The sequence below is a fragment of the Gossypium hirsutum genome, chromosome D01 (assembly GCF_007990345.1).
Source record: "Gossypium hirsutum isolate 1008001.06 chromosome D01, Gossypium_hirsutum_v2.1, whole genome shotgun sequence".
Lineage (NCBI taxonomy): Eukaryota > Viridiplantae > Streptophyta > Magnoliopsida > Malvales > Malvaceae > Gossypium > Gossypium hirsutum.
The window spans coordinates 4,755,171-4,776,730 of NC_053437.1; the positions used below are offsets into that span (position 1 = coordinate 4,755,171).

Here is a 21,560-nt window from a genome sequence, read left to right on the forward strand (position 1 = left end):
GCCAAAACGACGTCGTTTTGGCACCTGACCTCCGGTTGCAAAACGGCGCCGTTGTCCGCTTCTTTACATACCAATTTTTTTTTTTTAAATCTCATTTTCAAGCCCTTTCCTTCAAAAAACAGAGAGAACTCTCTCAAATGCTTCCCCCCATCCGGTCAGAGGGCGCCACCATGGCTCCACCGCAGCCACCGAGCGCCGGCGCCGTTGACCGCCGAATGAGGTTGCCGGATTCCATCGGAGAAAGGCCATTTTGGCCATTTCTCCTCCCTTAGTCCGTTTCTTGAGATGAAAAATCCAAAAAAGCAAAGAAAAATAAAAAAAAAAACCCTTCCCCTTTTAAGCCCGATTCCGACGACGGCGAAGGGACTTCCGTCGACGGAGCCACGGGGCGAATCGGGTACGTTTCTCTTTTCCTTTCTTATCGTTTCTTTTATTACTAGTTTTAAAATCAGATTTTTTAAAAAGAAATTTGATAAATAAAATAAGTAAATAATTCGAAAAAAGAATCGGAGAAGACAACAACCTTTGTTTCTATTTCTGAAATTCGTACAAAAAAATGCCCAGAAGAACATTACAGAGATTGAGTCTAGGCTTTTATAGCCGAACTAAAAGCTAATAATCGCTGTGATTTCTTTTGTCTTTTTCTTTCTGTTTTTTTTCTTTTCTGTTTGCTGCTTTCTTTTGTTTTTCTCTTGTTGTCTTTTCTTGCAGAAGGTCTGACGCGCGTGGAGGGCCAACGATAGGCGAGCAGCGACGGCAGTGTCAGAGGCGTGATAGTGGCGTGCGGCGGCGCGAAGGGCACGCGAGGAGACCACGTGCGGTGCTGCGGCTGGGGCAGCAGCATGCGGCGCCCTAGGGTTTCTTGCTGAAACTTTTTCTGATTTTGTTGGGCTTGTTGGGCTAGGATTTTTAGGGTTAGGTTTGGGCTTGTTTCTGTTTGCCTGGGCCCGGGCAAAAATGGGCCACTACAATAAATATTTTATCTATGTAATTATTTTATAAATAAAATTTTGAGTTTAGATGAGATTGAAGAAGAATTCCTACTAATGTATAAAATAGCAGACGTTTACACATAAATAAATATTGGTCTACATCTCACATATTAATTTTAGGAGATTCTTGTCTATTTATCTTCATAGCCATTCCAGGGCAGCAAACGAAAGCAAATTATCCTTTGAAATATTACACAACTTGCATTACGCACAGTCTTGTGTCTGTTTAATTCTTATTCACTATTATTACATGACATGTCCACAGAAAATATCAAAGACTTCGGAGGTATCTCAAGGAGCTCGTCTTCACTTTCAAGCATCTTCAATACTTTGGTCATTGAAGGACGATGTATAGGCTTCGTTTGTATGCACCAAAAAGCAACCATTATCATTTTTCTCATGATGCTGTTTTCACTTTCTGTCATATCTTCAAGCTCTATGTTCTCCCCTAGTTGAAGTCTATCATAAATCCATGTAGGAAAATAAACTTGACTTGAATGCTCGGCAGAAGCGTTTAAATTTTTTCTCTTTCCCACAATTTCCATTAGCATCATTCCAAAACTATAAACATCAGCTTTATACGAGATACCTCCAATACTTTTATAAAATAATTCAGGAGCCATATATCCAAATGTACCACGTGCTGCTGTGAGAAAAATAATACTGTTATCCACTGGATATAATTTTGCTAGACCAAAATATGAAACTTTTGGATTAAAATTGTCATCTAAAAGAATGTTATGTGGCTTGATATCAAAATGTAAAATCTTCATGGCACAACCATTATGTAAATATTCAATACCTCAACCCACGCCAACTACTATCTCAAACATCTTTTCCCAACTCAAGCTGCTACTTCCTGATGAAAATATAAATTTGTCTAAAGACCCATTTATCATGAAATCATAAACAAGAGCTTGTTTTTTCCTCTCCACGCAAAATCCAATAAGTTGCACTACATTCACATGATGAATCCTTCCAATAGTTGCAACTTCATTGATAAAATCTTGGCCATTACCTTTTGATTCCTTTAGCAATTTTACTGCAACGAGTTTGCCACTTTGAAGTTTGCCTTTAAACATAGTGCCGAAACCTCCCTGGCCTAATTTATTCTTGAAACCTCCTGTTATTTTTTTTATTTCAGCATACGAATACCTTATCGGCATAAAATTCTTTTGACTTTGAAGAAAGTTTTCAATCGCATCATCCACCGACAAATGTCTTCTTCTTAATTTACGTATAATAAGAACAGTCAAACAAGATATCCCCAAAAGTGTCCGAACTAATATAATCCCTGTTTTCAAAGAAAAATAAGTAAAAGAATCAAACCACAATTCTGAAATATGTATATATTATTTATTAATTCTTCGTAATTTCTTGAATCTTTAATTTACTTTTTACTTTTAAACTTTTCATTTTCTATTGAAATAAGAAACAGTAGATGAAGCCTAATTTAAGCAATGTGCAAATGCTCTATTTTTCCAAAACAAACTCCAAAGCATAGTTTTTATTTTGACCATAGTATAAAAAGTGTACCCAGTTATAAATACCTGTTATTGTAACCAAAAAAATCTGTATTTCTGTTAAAAGGCAAATAAAAAAAAGGAATGATTAGTTGAATGGATGGTAGGAACTAGGAAAGCAAAAGAGAAATTCATTAGTTAAAAAATATATAAGTAAATAAATTTTTTTTATATAAAACTACACAAAGATTGTATATTGATTCAAAGTACCTTTGCTAGGTGGAGAAGTAGCAGATGGGAGGACATGTACAAGAGCCATCATGCTTTCTGCATATAGTAAAAGCAGACCAACTAACACCCAGAACAACGATTGTAGTCTGGAATATTGAACAAAACACGTTAAAATTTTGTTGGTTAATCAGTGCTCCATAAGACAATGAATTAATAGGACATATTAGCAATTATGTTGTTGTAGACCAAATTTTTATTTGATTTATATATTATTGTTGCAATCATTCAGAAGATGCAAGTTTAAATATGGGATTTAATTTAAGCATAATATAAAAAATATATATTTATTAAAAGAAAAACGAAAGGAGGCTATGTGAATACTAAAAAAAGAATACTTACACGTTAACAGCTGAGCCCCAACGCGGTTTAGATTGAAGACTCCATGTAATTTGGGTGCCCATCCTCAGCCTTCTGTAAATATCAAAAGTAGAGAGGCCATTTATGTTTTGAAGACTGATGGGAACCAGGGCTTCAACAGTGCAAGAGGGATGGAAAGCAGAGGCTGCAGTTCCTCCATCCAAAAAATAAAAGTAATTCTTATTTGTTGGGGGACAAGAAGAGCAACGACAAGCATTGATGTAGTTAGCCCCACTCCATGACTTATTCATCTTCGTACTGCAGTTCATGACAAACATCTCTTCATATGTAAATGTATCGAATTCAAACTCAGTATCAAGATATGTATAAGATGTTGCTCCTATTTGAGGGAATTTTCTACTTGTAGGGGAGCCGAAAGGAAGGGAACTAAGAGGAATAGAGCAGTCATCTTTGTCCACATTCACATCAACAATATGAATAGTTTGGTTATCATTAAAGATGTGTTGGACATAAAAGTTCCCTCGATCCATAGGGAAGATGGCACGGTTATTGTCGCACAGCAGCTCAAATCTCTTAAGACCACAGCTTTGAGGCTCGGTTGTTAATCGAAAAGGGTAACGGATGCTAAGGTTTCCACACAGAGTAAATCCACAAGGCGTGTTTATGCTTCTAGCGGTAGAAGCATGAGGAAAGGAAAATAAAGCAAGGGCTAACAGGCAAAGTAATGGAAGTTTTGGTGTTGCCATCCTAAAGTTTGAGTGGGAGAGACGGGAGAATTTAATACAGGCTAACCAGTCTCAACAGTTTCTGCAATTTTTCACTCTCCAAAACCATGTCTTTCTCACTCAAAATTAAAGAAGAAAAAGGAGTAATAACTAATTGCTCGTGGGTTGTGGCTGACTTTTCCACACCAAATTCACAAAGGAAAAGAAAAGTGTATTTAATTCGCGGATGAAAAGTCAAGTGTAGCCAATAATGGTGTCGATTTTATTACCCCCAAAAGTCTCAAGTCTTTGAATATGTTTTCTTCATATAGTTGTAGGTCCAATCAAACCGGAAAAAGGAAAACCCATGTTCGACTTCACACTTCGCACAAAGATCAACAAGGCTTTGTACTTCATCTGAACAATTGGGTGTCACTTCTACTACACTCTCCTACATAAATGGCTTAGGAAAAGCTTGTAGGTTGCCGTTAAAATTTTTTTTTAAAGAGTTTAATTTTAAGAATTTTAATAAAATGTTAGATATTTGATAAGGCTATATAAATATTGGTAACTTGATAGAAATATTGATAAAGTCATAAATATTTTAGATTTTTATTATAATTTTGCCTTGGTGTTATTGTTGCTTACTTGGACAGATGTTGTGTTACTTTTATTTGTTCACTTGTTTACTTTAATTTTTTGTTGTATGATCATATTTAAAAATTTTTAAAAAATTACATAAAAATATACAACATCAAATTCAATTTTTTTTAATTTAACTCGAATAAGTATATTTTATTCGATTTGAATTTCATTTCACTTAATTCAATTCGAAAAAAATTCTAAATCGAGTTAGGATGATGAAATAGGATTCAAAAACTCAATGAACTCAAAATTTTTCTTTTTAATTTGATCGAACGCTCACTTCTAATCGGTAATTTGTAATTTTGGGGGGTTCTTTTCCTCTCTTTTTTCCCTTAATAATTTATTATGACTAAAAATGAAAGGAACATGCCATTAAAATTAACTTTAAAGGCTAAATCTATTCATTAAAAAAAATTAAAAATCAAATCATTAGACATTATCACAAAAATTAATATTTAATCATATTTAAGTCTCAATTGATCAAAATGCCCTCAAGAGCAAAATTATCATTTTGTCCCTCAACTTGTATTTTTTATCCAATTGGACTCGAAACTTTAAAAATGTCTCAAAATGCATTTTAATAGTCTCCCAATAGTAAATCTATTAAAAATGAATTTCTCTCATCAGATATATGTATAAAATTATTGGAACAATTTCGTAAGGAACACCTTTTTTGGGGGGGGGAGGAGGGTGTTACAAGTTCTACCATCAATAGTGGCATCTCTCATTCACACATTTCATTATTGTGTAAATCTAGATAGTTCAACCATTGATGGTGGCACTTTTTGTTATTGCATAATTTTGAACGTTTAACCATCGATGGTGGCACCTACTATCAGACGATACTTCGTTACTTATTGTTCAACTTTACAACTATCACACCCTTTCACTAAGGGTATGGCTCCAAAAGATACAATTCCCTCACCCTTCCACTAAAGGTCCAATCCATTAAGGGTTCATTCTAATAAGGGTACAACTCCTAAAAGTACAACTCTCTCACCCTTTCACTAAGGGTACGACTCCAAAATGTGCAACTCCCACACCTTTCTAAGGATTCATTCCATTTAAGGGCGGGCATGACTTCTAAAGATACAACTTTCACATCTTCTTAAGTTTCATTCCATTAAGGGTGCGACTCTTAAAGGTACAACTCTCTCACCCTTCCATTAAAGATTCATTCCACAATAATATGGCTCTTCATAGTCCAACTCTCACACTTTCTTAAAGGTGATATCCATATTACCCTTTTTTAATTATTTATTTATGATAATCAATCCTAACATACTCAATATAATATTGAACAGTTGCTTCCCATTTGAGGCAAGCTTAATTTCAAAGGATTGATTTACCTTCAGTGTTGGTATAATTCTAAGTACTTATGAATGATTTCAATGCCTACGATGCTGGTGTTCATTCTAAGTACTTATGACACGAAAACCTTACCACTACTTTTCATTCTAAGACAAAGTCATTTTATAACCTCCATTTTAATTGGGAGAGGAGACAATAGTTATATATCTTGATATCATGAGTCCCACTAAAGACCTTTATCACTTCATAGATTGAGGCAATGGAGATTCTTCTTCTGTTTCACTGTCCGACCACTGTACACATCTTTGAGCTCATTCTTTCACCATGGGAGTTATTCATTATTTCTCCTCCTCATCTTAATCAGTAATAGCTCTCCACCCTACTCAAGTGAACCACTCCAAACTCCCATCACTCTTTTCACCTTTTTGAAATCTTGTATCAAGTTATATATATTTTCCATCATTAATTTTAAAATTTTAAATGCCCAAATAAATAAATATTAACCTTATACAATACTTATTATGTGGGTAAAAAATAAAAATAATATAAAATAAAATTTTAATATAAAAGAATTTTTAATTAATATATTTTCAAAAAAGTAATGGTTATTGATAAAGTAATAAAAATGTATTTATTAATTGTTGATAAAATACATGATACAATATATATATATAACACAATGTACTTTAGTTTCAACAAAATGCCGCTATTAAGAGAAAATTAATAAAACCAAGGGTAAACTACAAAAATAATCACTTTTATTTACTTCAGATTATATTTTAGTTATTTATGTTTGAAATTTTACGTTTTAGTTACTTACGTTATCGTTTTGATACGAAGTGGTCACTCTACCATTAAGCTTCGTTTCCTCTCTAACAGTAGTCATACATGGTAGTCTAAATGGATTTTAAATATCAACTTAAATGTCCTACGTGATAGTTCAAATTAAATTTATTTAATTAAAAACCTATTTTTATCTTAGCAACTGGACATCCAAGTTGGCATTTAAAACTCATTTGGGCTGCCACGTAGGACTGCCGTTAGGAAGGTAACGGATTTTAATGGTAGAGTGACCATTTCGTAACAAAACGATAACGTAAGTGACTAAAATGTAATATGAGGTAAACAAAAGTGACTATCTTTGTAGTTTTCCTTAAAATAAATTTTGTTGTAGAGAAGAAAAAAGAAGGGGATAGTACATTTTTATTGTGAATAGCTTTTTGTAAGTTTATTTTGTTAAAAAGTATTTAGAACTTATTAAACTATTTTTATGTTCTATTCTCATTAGAATGAAATATTATTTTAACCTTTTTTTTTAAATTTCGTTAATGGAACATAAATTCAATTAAAAAAAATTCAAGATTAACATAGATAAATGTATAGTTATAATGATGTATGTGAATCCTATAATAAAAATTAATCCCCTTCCTAAACATGCACTACAAACCATTATAAACTATGCAATTACTAACATATTATCTCAATTGTTATTGCATTTGGCATTTATTTATTTCTTACTTCATAATGTACTCAAATATTTTTTAAAAAGAAATTATGGATTAATCCATTTCATCAAATGCTTGAGTTGAGTTGTTAATTCATATTCATTAATTTTTTTTTGAACAAATAAAGACTTTAAGTATGTCATCATTTGTTTGGAGTCTCTACCAAACACCTTGATAATAAGGATTCAAACTTATCATTTCTCCTTCCTCATGTCAAATATTTGTATTGAAAAAATATCGTGAAAAATAGAATGTCGATAATGACAATATATCACAAAGAAAAAAGGAAAGAAAAAAAAATACTCATATTTTTACGTGGAAATCTTTTCGGGAAAAAAACCACAGGTAGAAGAGAAGATAATTCACTATGTGAAATTCGAATGATTACAAGAGAAGTAGACTATTATGTGGAATTCGAATGATTACAAGAAAAGTAGACCATGTCTATTTATAGGCTTATAAAACAATATTCTAATAGAATGAGTGTAGTAAAATCGAAACATCATGATTCGGGTCACTCAATTTTAATAAATATCATCTCCTTTTAAAAATGATAAAAAAATAAAAAAATATTAAGTTTCTAAACTGGATTTATATCTTCTTATTTTGCATAGATCTATTTATAAATTCAGTTATTTGTCTAAATTTGAAAATTTGCTTGAAATTTATGAGGGTTTAAAATATTAAATTTTAAAAAATAAATCCATTTAAAATATGAGTTAAACTTAGTATTGAAGATTAAAAACTCAGATTAGACTCAAATCATTCTTTTTTCTAATTTTGTAATATATATTATACTATGTTTTTTTATATTTTTTAATTTATAATACATAAAATATTATATTTAAAATAATATATATTTAAAAATAAACATAAAACATATTAATATTATATTTAAATTTAACCTAATCTCAACCCGATCCATTAATACAGTCTCTAACGGGAAGATTTTGGGTTTATCTTTCAAAACTGTAGGCCCAAGCCAATCCAACTCTGGTCTAAGCTAGGTAGCGAGGGGAACTGAATTACTGTCAACTGTAAAGTGTAGTGTCACTGTGCTGGGAAAAAGTGAATGTAAAACGGAAGAAGCCCATCTTATCCGATGTCTTAAGTAGTTCATAGAAGCAGCAACGGTGAAGCAGTAGGTGAAACCAAAGAAAATGGCTATCCTTTGTGCTTCAACCTCAACCATTTTCTCTTCTTCAGAGAGAACTTCGTTTGGTTCTTTGAAAAAGACTATTCCCAGTAACCAAAGCTCATTTCTTGGGTTCTTCCCTGTAGCAGCATTGTCCAAACCTGGCTCTGTTCTGCCAACAACACTGTCTTTCTCTAAACGAGATTTCCGGGTTTGTTGCCAGGACCTCTCTCTTGTCCCTGAAAACCAACGTTGGATGTTCGAAGAATCCGAGGCTGATGGCCCTGTAAAGACTCTCTCTTTTTCTCTCCTTTTTATTTTCTTCTTCCTTCGTTAAAGCTTTTTCTGGTTTTGAATGGAAGGTAGGTTAATTTAATTTTGTTTGTTTACGTTATTAATTTTATCTGAAAATTTTGGATTTTTGTTGGTTTGAACCTTGAACAAGACTTGGTAGAGGTTTCTGCTTCTGCTTGGAAACTTTAGCCATTAGATTCATCTCGGGATTGTAAAATTGGGTGTTTCTAATTTCTGTTAAGTGAAAATTATTAGTTTCAGATAATATATATTGGGAATTTCTGTTCTAATGGTGTACATTACTTTCCATTTTTTTTCCACAATTATTATTGCAGGTTTACGTTCACGTTCAGAATCGTTTATCATATGCTATCTGCTTCTCGCAGTGTTTTGATTAGTTTCTGCTTTTCAGTATGACTGATTTCTTATTTCGGGTCATGTTCTTTCTGTTTGCAGGACATTTGGAACAACACATGGTATCCCAAAGCTAAAGATCACATAAATACAGAAAAAACATGGTATGTTGTTGATGCTACGGATAAAATTCTGGGAAGACTGGCATCAACAATTGCCGTGCATATTCGTGGAAAGAATTTGGCCACTTATACTCCTAGTGTGGATATGGGAGCCTTTGTGATAGTGGTATGTGGTTTTTGTGGTCATTAGGTGTCTTGTTAAGACTAAATTTAGGAGCTGTTTTCTTTATAAGAACTCATTTATGTTGTTTGTTGCTAGTTTGGTGTTGAAACTTGAAAAGAGGTTGGACTATGGAGAAACTGTTGGCTGCTCTGAAATTTACATGTTACAATTGCTCACGTTCTTTGGGTTATAATCTGTTCTATTGTGCAAAATTAAAGCTTTTTTTGGTTGACTGCATTTGCTATTAGTAGTGCAAGTCTATGGATCTTGATCGGGGCTTTTGATGTTCTTTGTGTCTACATATAAGAAGTTGATTGAAACGGAACTCAAGCAAATCTGTGTGTAAGCTCATAGGTTTCGGAGTTATATGATGTTGTGTGTCATTTCTTTTTCCTTTTCTATGGTTATTTCATATTGTGTTGAGTTTGCTTCTAGTCTTACCGATCACTCAACTGTTATGAAATGCTTTACATCATGGGAAATTCTTTATACTAGAAATTTTGAAGACATGAAATTTGAAAATGCTTCTATACGGTTGATTGAGTGCTTATTTCTGTATATCTGGATAATAGTATGATGGCATTGTTTTTCATCATGATAAACTACTTGTCTGAGCAATTTCTTTTACAAGGATACTAATATAAAAAGTGCTTGTTTTATTGTTTCTTTGGAAGTTCCTTTCTTAAAAAATTGTGTGCCTTATTATCAGACCCTAGAAAATGTAACAGAGTTGGATTGAGTGGTATAATTTTGCAGTTTTATTGTATGAACAAATTTTCTCTTCTAGAAACCTGTAGCTATTGGTATGGATCTGGTTGCCTATATATTCTGAAAAAAGATATGGTTGCTTCAAGGATCATAATTCACCTTATAGTAATTTGGCAATTTAGGGGAGGGAGCTTTGGTATTACTTTCTGGTTTCTTACAATATGTTTATTTTATGTTTTATAAATCCTAAAATTTTTTGGTCTACTTTGACTCAATAGGTAAATGCTGAAAAAGTTGCTGTATCTGGAAAGAAAAGGACACAAAAGCTCTACAGGAGGCATTCAGGAAGACCAGGTGGCATGAAAGTGGAAACATTCAACCAGCTGCAGCAGAGAATTCCTGAAAGAATTATTGAGCATGCTGTTCGTGGTATGCTTCCTAAAGGAAGGGTAAGTTCATTGGTTTCAAACTAAAGACTAATAATATGTAGATCTATGTTATCCTGACTTGGTTTCTGTATCAGATATAGGTATGTGCTAGTTATGCTCAACCTTTTCTAAGTATTTTCCATATATTTAGAAGGCTATATCTCCATATCCATGTTCGAATGTGTTAGACATAGGTGAAGGACACAAGAACTTTAGAGAAAACGAAGAATCTGGAACATATAACTTTAAATATGAATTGGTATATGGATATAATTTTTTCCATCCCTTATATCAATAATTTAGCTTGCTTATTAAAGGGATAATAAATCCTCATAACCCTTTGGAATTTATCTATTTGTATCATGTGTGCCTGGTTTCTTTGCATGTCTGACTCTCATTCTACTGCTACGCTTTTCATGCGGTTTAAACTTACTAGGAATTTTCCAAATATGACTGGCCTTCGGGTATCATGTTTTCACTGACTGGGTGTTATCAAGAATGAGAAAAAAAACCTACTGTGGGCTTTCTATGCCCACTGCCTTGAACTTGGTGATTTAGGTACTCTACAAATAGCTTTACATTTGTAATAAAGACAGCAAAAAGGCCCGTTACAGTCATGGATGATGGAGGAGTCTAAAATGTACTAGTGCTGAAAGAATATTAACCCTGAAATCTGAGGAACTCTGTTAATGGTCTATGTAATGTGCAAAGTTCCATGTGCCAACCTTTGAAATGAAGAAAATAGGATATGGTAAACAATTTGACATCAGCTAAGCAACCTCAGTTTGTGAATACAATCATGATAATTCTTACTAGAGTTCATGTGTTAAGGTTTACAAAAGAGAATAAATCTAATTCAAGGCAATAATTACAATGACTTGTATTGGCTTTTACAATGAATCCATTGGTTCCAATCTGTTTCAGAAGTTTACTCCAGGAAACAATATGCTGTTTCTTTCGTATACCATGCATGATGTTCAACATCAATTATTGCCTAACCCAACACTAGTATTTGCCTTCCTCAGCTTGGTAGAGCATTGTTTAACCACCTAAAGGTTTACAAGGGTCCAGACCATCCACACGATGCCCAGAAGCCTATTGAGCTGCCAATACGGGACAAGAGGGTTCAGAAGCAGAGATAATCAAAATATAAAGCAGGGTCTGGCTTGAGAGTGCGCAGGCAATGCTTCACATCCTGCTTGCCATTTACTCATGTTTTTGGTCCTCCGAGTATGAGCTTCTTTCTTTGGCTCTCCATGACAGCATGCTGCACTTGTTTATATTTTGATTGTTGAGGTATTTGAAATGAATCTTACCTTTCTTGAGCTGAAGTTGGATGCTAAACTCTGATTGTTATTTATGATGTATGTTTCAGTTTCTTGGGATTGAACCAAGTTTGTTTGATTCACTAATCAAATAATTCATCATTTATTTCTTTTAATTTTAATGATTATAATCTAAATTGGGATAAAACTTCATTAGTTTTTACTGGTGACTAAATCCTGGTTGCAATGGCTCCTTTTGGCATCTGTGACGATGAAGCTAGGTTATTACTAGCTCATCTGACTGGTAGCTAGCAACCAGACTGGTTGCAGGTGTTGCAGAAGCTGATTATTTTTTCTTAGATATTCAGAAAAAAGAAAGATTTGTTTTTATTGTAACTAAAATTTGATTCCCTTACCATAAGAAACAACCAATGTGGTTGTTAAGTAGTTGATAAATTTTCTCCCACATTATAGGGAAAAGAATAACTTAGCTCTGAACCAAAGCTGCATATAATAGTTGATTCCAAGTATCAGGCACACCAGCAAGACACCAATGGCTGCAATCGATGAGCTTGGGGCCGGCTCTGGCGTAGATAGAAGGATGACCGTCTTTTCTTAACTGTGTCAGCAAAGTAATGTCAAGTAGATAGGCAGGCTTAGTCATTTTACTCAAAACAGTCTTTAGAATAGCTTCCCCAGGCACAGGGGGCCCTGGATATGTTGACCCTTTCAATGGTTCTGTTTGTTTAATGCAACCTTTATCGCTTGGTTCACCCCATTCCTTGGCACTACAAACCAAAGCAAAGTGAATGAAAATTGAGTTGAAGTCATGGCTAATACTTGAGGGGGATGAGAAGTTTAAGAAGTTTACTTGAAATGAACAGCAGCAACTCCTTGGAAGAGGACTCTAGTCTTTGAAGGATCAATGTTGGTATCAACCCAATTTGCCCATGTTGTCATTGCAATCTTGTATGCTTCCATGTGATCCATCTCCTTCACTGTCTTGTTTCCATACTGGAAGTAGTCCCATCTGCAACAATACCAATGTTACTCCAAATACAAATTATTATTTTTTCTACTTTTACGATTTCTTTTATTCAAAGATATTAGAGGTGGCAATTGGGTGTGTTTGGTTTAGGGAAAAGAAAGTACGATTGAAAGCGTCCGGAGTGAGTCCACCAATGGTAGCTATTGAAGATCAAGACATCAGCTCCAAGCCACAACTGCCCAGTACTGATTGAATCAAGCTTCAAAACTTTACCAATTTTTTCATAAGCCATATCCACCAGGAACCCATTTTTCAGCCAGTTAACTGATACCCCATAGTCCTGCAATGTTTTTTAAATTAAAAAAAAATTTGCAAACTTGATATCTATAAGCAGACGAGAATCAATTGGTACATATTTTGGGCAAGTAAAATGAATTTGGGAAACAATACCGGCAATGAAAATGTAGAGAGCAGGCCTCTTGAAGCAAATGTGTAGTTTGGGTTTGGGATTGCAGAATGTAGCATGCAAATGAGTGATCTCCACATATTGTTACTTAATGAATCCCCCACAAAAAGTATCTTCTTGTTCGTATATTTCTCCAGGAAATCAATTCCATTGAACCTAATATCGAATTTCAGCAAAATATATTCAAATTAGAGATAGTGAATGTCAAAAATTTAGAAATGAAATTATTTTTCATCAATAACATAAATAAGAATATATTATGATTACAAATACTCTCTAATAGCTCGTATTAATTTTTAATCAATCACATGATTTATTTTTAAAACAAGAATTTACTTATTTTCTTAATTCTAAGTCATAACAAATTATTTGAATACTTACGTAATAATTAAGCTTTTTCTTGTATTAATACACTAAATAATCAGAACAAATCATAATTTTTTAAATAAAAATAAAATACTATGTTTCTATAAATAAATAAACTTCCCCCTTAGGACCACCCTAAATCCACTCTTCTTGATATGACGTTTCCTTAGATACATCTCCTAAATGAAATAATTGTTTTAGTACAACATTTTTTTATAGACATAATTTAATTTCTTCACAAGTGACAAACTTTAAAAAACATTTAATAACCAAACCAGAAGACCAATCTATGTGTTGTTTTGCCTTTCATTTATGTAGCACAGGTCAATGTTTGGTACAATCCTTAATATAATAATCACATGTTCAAACCAAGATCTCCCTCCATTATATTCCTAAATTTTCTCTCTTTTCCCACGAAAAAAAGGGTCAAATTGTGGTTTTGGTCAGTCCATTATATTCAAATTGGGGCTTTAATTCCTATATTTTAATTTGATTAGGTGTGTAGCCAGCCCCTCTAAAATGAAATATTTTCAACTTAGGCATCTTTAAAATTTATAAAAATTTAAATTAGTAAAGGTAACATTGTACTTTGGCCCCCCCTTAAAATGATAAAAATTTGATTTAATCCTTTAAAAATTATAAAGATATAGATATTAAAATGGAGAAATTACATTTTTACTATTGTAAAAATATAAATTTTAATTTTGGCCCCCCTAAAAAAATTTTCTGGCTTCACCCCTGAATTTGATATAATTTAATCACTCCAATTTTTTAAATACCATTAGTTAATCCAAATGGTTAGAACGGATAACTATTTTGAATGAAATATTTTCAAGATAAAATTCATATCAATATTTTAATTAGTAATAGTTTATGGTGATGACATTATAAAAACAAACAACCAAACTATACCACATTAAAGCAAGTGGACTAAAACATAAATCTAAACAAAGTAGAGGGACTAAAATCAAAATTGACCCAAACAGAGTAATAGCTAAATCATGCTTGCTATAATCTTATTGGTATCCTTAATTTCATGAAATTAAAAAAAAATTGAAAGCATTAAAAATAATCGTCCCTTAACGTTAATGATGAGAAAAAAAATAGATTCAATCAAAATTTGCATATGCCCCCGGTTGTATTTATAAATAAGAAAAAAACAATGAGAGAAAAAAAATGGAAAGGATTAAGATAACTTTACCTGGGGAGTGCACAGTCATTAGGCTGCCATCTATACTTGAGGTAATTCCGATCAGGTCTGCCATTTTTCTGGCAATCGAAGCCACCGCCGATGAAGGGACAACTCGAAGAATCATAAAGAGGGTTAAAAGAATCGTCAAAAACCCAACTTCCTTGAAAAAAATCACAGCTTTTCACTTCATTTCTCTTCACTTCATACCCCATGTTAAAGCTGCTGTGAATATCTCCATGAACTAAAACTATAGCTAAAGAAAGTAAAACAGCAGCAAGGCAATGGCAGTAACCTAGAAAACCAAGCAAAGCAGCCATGAAAGCATAAGCAAATGACGGTAATATAGCCACTGAAGGTTCTGCATTTATATAAGATAATTTTGTTTTTTTTTTTTTTTTAAAAAGGGTGCTTTAATTTCAAGGTTTAAATAAGGTAACAGAATCGCTTTGTGTTTATTAGTATTGGCTGGCAGCCAGATAAGGGCATAAATTTTTCAGCATTAGTTTAGGTTACTTCCATCAAATCTAAATTTCAAGAGTTTGGACTGTTTGTTAATTAATTCATTCATTCACAAATGACACAAGTTGGTTGGTTGAAAATTGCAGAATCCAAGCTGTTTGACCATATAATTGCTTGTTTACTTCTTTTTAATTAATTTATACCTTTACTAAGTACTGTAATTTCATTCATTATTTGGTTAAACTTGACTTTCAATTTAATTAATTAGAAGTTTAAAGGTGATTATAATAAATGTATAAATTATTTCATTAATAAACCCCCCTATATATGTCTTCATTTATGGGTATTAATTAATTAAAATTTATTTATATTAATATTAAATTATTAAAATATATAAATATTAATAGAAAATATTTATTTAAATATTTAAATATATTTTTTATATAATACCTAGAACTACCCATAACTTTTCTCGATTATTCTTCTAAATCTAACTAATAAACAGTTTTTTTTTAATTGTTGAAATCTAATCCCATGTGCAGCTCCACATGCAGCTGTTACTGATTGCGAAAAGTTTTTATTCCTATTTTTTTCTAAAAAATAAATCTTATTTAATATATATTTCCATACTAGGGATAATATAGTTTTTGGACCCTGAACTTAGTAGGTCTATTTTGATTTTTTTATTTTTTTGTTCACTTTGGTCCTTCAACTTGGCAACTAAATTTTGTCAAGAGTTGATGATATGATCAATATTACTAGAATATCACCAAATCAGACAAACCAAAAATTGGTCAATATAATAGTTCGAACAAATGGATTGAATTAATTAACTCAGAAACTTCTTAAAATTGGTAAAAATCGAAAAGTGAAGTGAAAATCGATGTTGAACATGTTGAAATGGTTTAATAATTTTTTATAAAATTTTAATTATTTATTTTATTATTTTGATCTGTTGATTAAACTGGTTGAACTGGTTGAATCGAAAACTAATGGTCTGACCTCTTCAACCACCAATTTAGTTATTTAACTATTGAATGTGATATTCTAAAATTGTAGCACATCATCACCCGAAAATTTATATAAAAATTTAAATTTTCAAGTGATGATGTGGCATAATCTCATAATGTCATATCATTAAACTTATTTTTTTAAATCTAGGGACCAAAAGAAATATAGGTACCAAAGTGAATCTAATTTTTAAGTTTGGGGCTAAAATTTATATTATTCCTAGTATAACACTAATCTTTTAAATATACAAAAAGTTAAAAGCAACTAAACATATTAATGTTCTTCCCATTAGACACGTGGCGGACAGACCATGGGGACATCTATTTGGAAATTTCTAGGTTCTATTCCTAAAGTAAATGTTCATTATAAAATTTTAATTCAATATAAATATGTCATGAAAATAATGAAAATGAGTTTTGACCCATTTGCAACTTTAAGGAAAGATGTAGGTCGAAGTTTTAAAAATGATATTATAATTTTGAACATAAATAATAAAATCAATATAAAAATTAAAAATATATATATTAAAAATAATACTTTCCCAAATACTTATCACCCATCTTATTTGAAGTTCTTTTTAAAAAAACAAAACAAAACAAAAAAAAATAGAAATATGAATAGAAAAATAAAAATATTAAAAATATTTTCTTATAGTGTGTTTAGTAGGAAAGATAAAAATTTTTATTATAATAAATAATTTTTATTTGTTGCTTAGCAGAGTTAAAAAATAAAATTAAAGAATAATTTTTTTTTTTTGAAATAGACATAATTTTGAATTAACATTCATCTTTTCTGTAGTAAGGAATGACCCTTCAAGTCAAATTGCAAAGAGTGAAATGATTACCTAATCACTAAGGGAAAATGTATGAAACTCTATGTAAGAAAGGATACTTCAAGTCAAATTACAAAGAGCGAAACGATTACCTAGTCACTAAGGGAAAATATATGAATCTCTTTATGATAGAAGTTTGCTTAGTGAAAGATACAATAGACCATTGGGTCATTGATTCTGGAATTACTAATCATGTGTGTTTCTTTACAAAGATTTGATAAGATGAAAGATCTTATAAATAAGAACCTATTGTTACAGATTCGAAATGAGACAAGTGTGACAACTGAAGCAATGAGAAAAGTATATATTTATTTTAGTAATTTTTGGAAAATTATTTAAAAAATGTTTTCTATGTATCAAGTTTCAAAAGAAACTTTATTTCTGTTACATATTTATTTAAAAATGACTTGATTGAGACTTTTAATAATACTATTGCAATATTTATAAATCATAAACTTATCTGTAATAGATGTATATTAAATAATCTTTATTTTATCAAACCAAAGATGTACACGCTGCTTGAAACTAAAATTTCAAATAAAAGACCTACAACAATTTATCTATAATATTAATAATCTCTATTTTAGCGGCACTTTTTTGGTCCTATAAGTGCTACTAAAACAATTTGCGGTGTTTCAATAAGCGCCGAGAAAACCACGGCTAAAGATAATGCCGTTAAATTTTGCGGTGTTTATGTGGAAAAACGCCGCTAAAGATCATGTTCTATAGCGGTGCTTTTAGTAGAAGCGCCGCTAAAGATCATATCAAATTCAACTTCTTTTTTAATCATCTCATTTACATTCTTATCTTAACTGATCATAAAAAATTTAAATGACCAAACAATGGACACATTTTAAATTGTTTTTGAGTTCAAAAATATTAACAAGAGAACTATTCATAATGTTTGATCAAAATGTTAACATAACCATCTTTGAAAACCCAATCTAATGACTACAGTACATACTCTCTTCTAAAACTCAAATCTTTGAAACTTCTGCCGAATAAACAACATGATGTTCACTATGAGAAACTTCAACTACAAGCATACTACAATAAGTTACTACAAAAGAGTAACTACCTCATATGTTACAATCCCACCTATTGAACATCTTAAATGACTACAATTTTATAATTCTATTGAGAATTGCAAATCAAATCCCTAGACAGAGAGATAAATTACTAGTCATATAATTTCCTCTCAAGTGAGAACTAGGCATCATCATCTCCATCATCATCTTTATCAGCACCACTGCCTATATCAGCATTCTCCTCACTTTCATCCCCTTCCCCATCCTCATTAGACATGTTATTTATCATATCTGTAATGATATCCTTCACATCAGCTTTTCTGTGTATTAAATCCAAGTCAAAGTGTATACCTGAGATTATCAAAATCTTATAATTAGTTAAGAGTCGAAGTATCAATATTGTAACTTAAATATTTTTAATGACTGAAGGTAAAACATACCTAGTTGCCGAAGGATATCAAATAATGTTGCCTGCATCAGACAAGAAAACTAAATATCCTAAATTTAATCATTTCGTCTAAGAATTAAACAGAAGATAAAGATAACACTTACAGTGTTGAAGTCCACTTTTTTTTAGAATATCTACAACTACTTCATGAATCTCTTCCCTGCTAGTCTCAGGTGTAGGTTTCTTGCCATTTTTGCTTTTACCTGTCACAACATAAATACAATGGATGTTGAACAAAAAATGATAATAAACTCAAAAACCACTTCAAATATTTCTTTTTCTTTTAAGAATACCCCCGCATAAAAAAGCTCTATACACCAGCATAACAAAAACAGTATAGCTAGTGAAATCTACCTTGTGATTTAGTAGAAACCTTTGCTGATGACTTAAATCTCCACGTTGGGGTGTTTTTCATCACTTCTGTAGAGAGAAATTGAAAACAAAATATCAAGCATCAAGCACTCTCGGCCACCAAAAAATGTCAGGGATTAAAAATAGGACAGAGACAAGTAAAAAGATAAAATCAGAGAAAAGTTATCATTCTCAAGCAGTAATTCCCAACTAGATTCTTGCAGCATATCCTTATTTGAGATTTAGAAAGAAAATATGTGAATCTACAAGCCCAACTTTACCTAAACAAAAACATGTATAAACTTTGGTTCCTCCAATAGAGAGAATCTAGCAAACTAAAATTACTAAAACCAAATTGATTAAAAAATGAAGGAAACTAGGAGAAAGGAAAGTGTTGGTGTTTGAGGGTAGGAGCAAGCTGGTTTGATCTTGCTTGGACAGCAAGTGTCGAGCCTTGCTCAAGAAACAATCGAAGAAGAGAGAAAAATTGCAAGTGGAAAAATAGAAAAAAGAAGAGAGAATTTGATGATGAAAATGAACTAAATTCTTCATTAACTTGACAAAAGACATAAAGTCATTACATATATGAGTTAACATTCTCTAAATTAACAAGTTACTACCTAAACTTATACTTAACACCACTAGTTTACCTAGTAACTTGATAAACTTACTTGAATACCAAAAACAAGCTACCTAAACTTGTCATTTATCACCTAATTACATCAAAATACAGCTACCAACTAAGTTTGATTCAAACTAAAAATACAAAACATTCATTAAAGAAACTAAATGGAACAAGAGAGCTTTAGTTTGCTGCTTGAAGTACGTTCTCTGCATGGCCACCTTTGCATGGGAAGCTGGTTGCATGGGAACTATCTTCAACACTCCTCCTTAGTTTCCATGCTGATAAGACCTAGCTCCATCTTTAATTTTACAAACCTTGACACGTTGAGTGCCTTGGTAAAGATGTCTGCAATTTGCTCCTCCGAATTGCAATGAACTAGCTCGATTTCATGAGCTTGCTCCATCTCCCTTATAACATGCAGTTTGATATTGAAGTGCTTCGTTCTGCCGTGGAAGACAGGATTCTTTGCAATTGCAATAGCAAATTTGTTGTCACAGTAAATCTCTGTTGCCTTTTCTTGACTTTGGTTTAAATCAGCTAGGATTTTTCTAAGCCATATGGCTTGATTCACTGCAGATGCATCAGCAACATATTCAACTTCTGCTGTTGATTGTGTAACTAAATTTTGCTTCTTAGAACTTCAGCAAAACATGCCTGAGCCAATGCTAAATGCATATCCAGATGTGCTTCTCATGTCATCACATGATCCAGCCCAGTCACTATCAACATAGCCTATCAGCTTCATGTTTTCAACCCTTTCGAACAACACACCATCATCAATAGTTCCTTTGATTTATCTCAGCACTCTTTTAGCTGCTTGAAAGTGCTGATCATTGCAGCAATTCATGAATCTGGATAGCACACTAAGAGCAAACATGATATCGGGTCTTGTTGCAGTCAAATACAACAGACTGCAATGAGACTCTTGTACATTGTCTCGCAAACTGGTTTACCACTCCCTTGTCTCGATAACTTCATTCCAACAACTATTGGTGTGCTTGTTGGCTTGCAGTTCTTCATAGAGAACTTATCCAGAACCTTCATAGTAAAGGAACTCTGACTGAGAAAGATTCCTTTTGCTGTTTGCTTCACCTCCATTCCAATAAAGTAGTTCATTCTACCTAGATCAGACATTTCAAGCATCTCCATCATTTTTCTTTTGAAGTATTGCAGCATTATTCTATCTCCTCCTGTCACCAATAAATCATCAACATAGAGTGACACAATGAGCTGTGTTTCAGCTTGATTCCTTTTAACATAGAGTGTTGGCTCACTAGAACTCCTTTCAAATCCCAAACTGACCAGGTATGAATCAATTCGAGCATACCAGGCTCTAGGAGGCTGTTTCAGGCCATACAAGGAATTTCTTAGCCTATACACCAAATGTTATTTACCAGGCATTGTGAATCTTGGAGGTTGCTCAATGTATATCTTCTCTTCAAAAAAACCATTGAGAAATGCAGACTTCACATCCATTTGATGGATTATCCACTGGTTCTGAGCAGCTACAGCAACCAACAATCTGATTGTATCGAGTCTGGCTACTCGAGCAAATGTTTCAATGTAGTCCAGACCATATCTCTGACTAAAACCCTTCACAACCAATCTGGCTTTCAGTTTGTTTAAGCTTCCATCTGCATTGTACTTTACTCGATAGACCCATTTTACACCAATGGTCTTTTTGTTAGCTGGCTTCTCAACCAACTCCCATGTCTGGTTCTTCTCAATCATGTTGATTTCATCAACCATAGCCTGTTTCCAGCCTTCAGCTGCTTCAGCTTCTTCAAAACTGCTAGGTTCTGCTATAGCAACCTGTGCCCTTTCATAGATTTCATCCAAGGACCTTGTGCCTCTCACAGGCACATCATCAACATCCATTTCAGGACCAAGCTGCTCAAGTTCAGCTTGATTAGGCACCGGGTCTTCTAAAACTGCTTCTGGCTCAATCTTCTCCCAATTCTAGCAAGCCTTTTCATCAAAAATAACATCTCTGCTTACCTGAACTTTGCTTGTCAAGGGATCTAGAATCCTGTAACCCTTTTTGACTGAGCTATAACTCACTAGGACACCTGGTTGAGCCCTTTTTGAGAGCTTGT

The 21,560-nt window shown here is 32.6% G+C and overlaps 3 protein-coding genes and 1 long non-coding RNA gene across 8 annotated transcripts; 2 read left to right on the forward strand and 2 right to left on the reverse strand.

The window, feature by feature from the left end:
• On the forward strand, positions 1-1,024 carry LOC107928031 (uncharacterized). The gene is made up of 2 exons (XR_001692543.2): positions 1-397; positions 712-1,024. It is a non-coding gene; the product is annotated as an uncharacterized lncRNA (long non-coding RNA).
• LOC107928030 (LEAF RUST 10 DISEASE-RESISTANCE LOCUS RECEPTOR-LIKE PROTEIN KINASE-like 2.2) lies at positions 245-4,302 on the reverse strand. Of its 5 annotated transcripts, none has more exons than XM_016859183.2 (5): positions 3,086-4,299; positions 2,726-2,832; positions 2,543-2,572; positions 2,011-2,286; positions 245-1,635 (listed from the first exon to the last, which is right to left on the reverse strand). In XM_016859183.2, exons 1-5 carry the CDS (start codon positions 3,808-3,810, stop codon positions 1,226-1,228), a joined length of 1,548 nt encoding a protein of 515 aa, XP_016714672.1. In that variant the 5' UTR covers positions 3,811-4,299; the 3' UTR covers positions 245-1,225. The 5 variants fall into 5 exon arrangements, with proteins under 5 accessions (XP_016714672.1, XP_040942770.1, XP_040942771.1 ...); XM_041086836.1 differs by having other exon boundaries at positions 245-1,638; XM_016859186.2 differs by having other exon boundaries at positions 1,496-1,635; positions 1,795-2,286; positions 3,086-4,296.
• Positions 4,303-8,181: 3,879 nt separating this feature from the next.
• Positions 8,182-11,874, forward strand: LOC107928120 (50S ribosomal protein L13, chloroplastic). Its single transcript, XM_016859296.2, has 4 exons — positions 8,182-8,650; positions 9,115-9,300; positions 10,284-10,454; positions 11,459-11,874. The coding sequence occupies exons 1-4, from the start codon at positions 8,390-8,392 to the stop codon at positions 11,573-11,575; spliced, it is 735 nt and encodes a 244-aa protein (XP_016714785.1). The 5' UTR covers positions 8,182-8,389; the 3' UTR covers positions 11,576-11,874.
• A 187-nt stretch (positions 11,875-12,061) lies between these two features.
• Positions 12,062-15,203, reverse strand: LOC107928119 (protein trichome birefringence-like 42). The gene is made up of 5 exons (XM_016859295.2): positions 14,720-15,203; positions 13,137-13,308; positions 12,851-13,026; positions 12,570-12,728; positions 12,062-12,486 (listed from the first exon to the last, which is right to left on the reverse strand). The coding sequence occupies exons 1-5, from the start codon at positions 15,025-15,027 to the stop codon at positions 12,186-12,188; spliced, it is 1,116 nt and encodes a 371-aa protein (XP_016714784.1). The 5' UTR covers positions 15,028-15,203; the 3' UTR covers positions 12,062-12,185.
• Between the last annotated feature and the right edge of the window lie 6,357 nt (positions 15,204-21,560).

Bases quoted from the DNA above. Each gene is read 5' to 3' on its own strand.
- LOC107928119 (XM_016859295.2), bottom strand. From the start codon at position 15,027: ATGGCTGCTTTGCTTGGTTTTCTAGGTTACTGCCATTGCCTTGCTGCT. The intron at 13,309-14,719 runs GTAAAGTTATCT...ATTCGATATTAG, and splicing joins AATGACTGTGCACTCCCCAG to GTTCAATGGAATTGATTTCC. The intron at 13,027-13,136 runs GTATTGTTTCCC...AAAACATTGCAG, and splicing joins TCTCTACATTTTCATTGCCG to GACTATGGGGTATCAGTTAA.
- LOC107928030 (XM_041086836.1), bottom strand. From the start codon at position 3,810: ATGGCAACACCAAAACTTCCATTACTTTGCCTGTTAGCCCTTGCTTTA. The intron at 2,573-2,725 runs GTACTTTGAATC...GCCTTTTAACAG, and splicing joins TACTTCTCCACCTAGCAAAG to AAATACAGATTTTTTTGGTT. The intron at 1,639-2,010 runs GTAATGGCCAAG...TTTTTCTCACAG, and splicing joins ATTGCTAAAGGAATCAAAAG to CAGCACGTGGTACATTTGGA.
- LOC107928120 (XM_016859296.2), top strand. From the start codon at position 8,390: ATGGCTATCCTTTGTGCTTCAACCTCAACCATTTTCTCTTCTTCAGAG. The intron at 8,651-9,114 runs GTAAAGACTCTC...TTCTGTTTGCAG, and splicing joins AATCCGAGGCTGATGGCCCT to GACATTTGGAACAACACATG. The intron at 10,455-11,458 runs GTAAGTTCATTG...TGCCTTCCTCAG, and splicing joins GTATGCTTCCTAAAGGAAGG to CTTGGTAGAGCATTGTTTAA.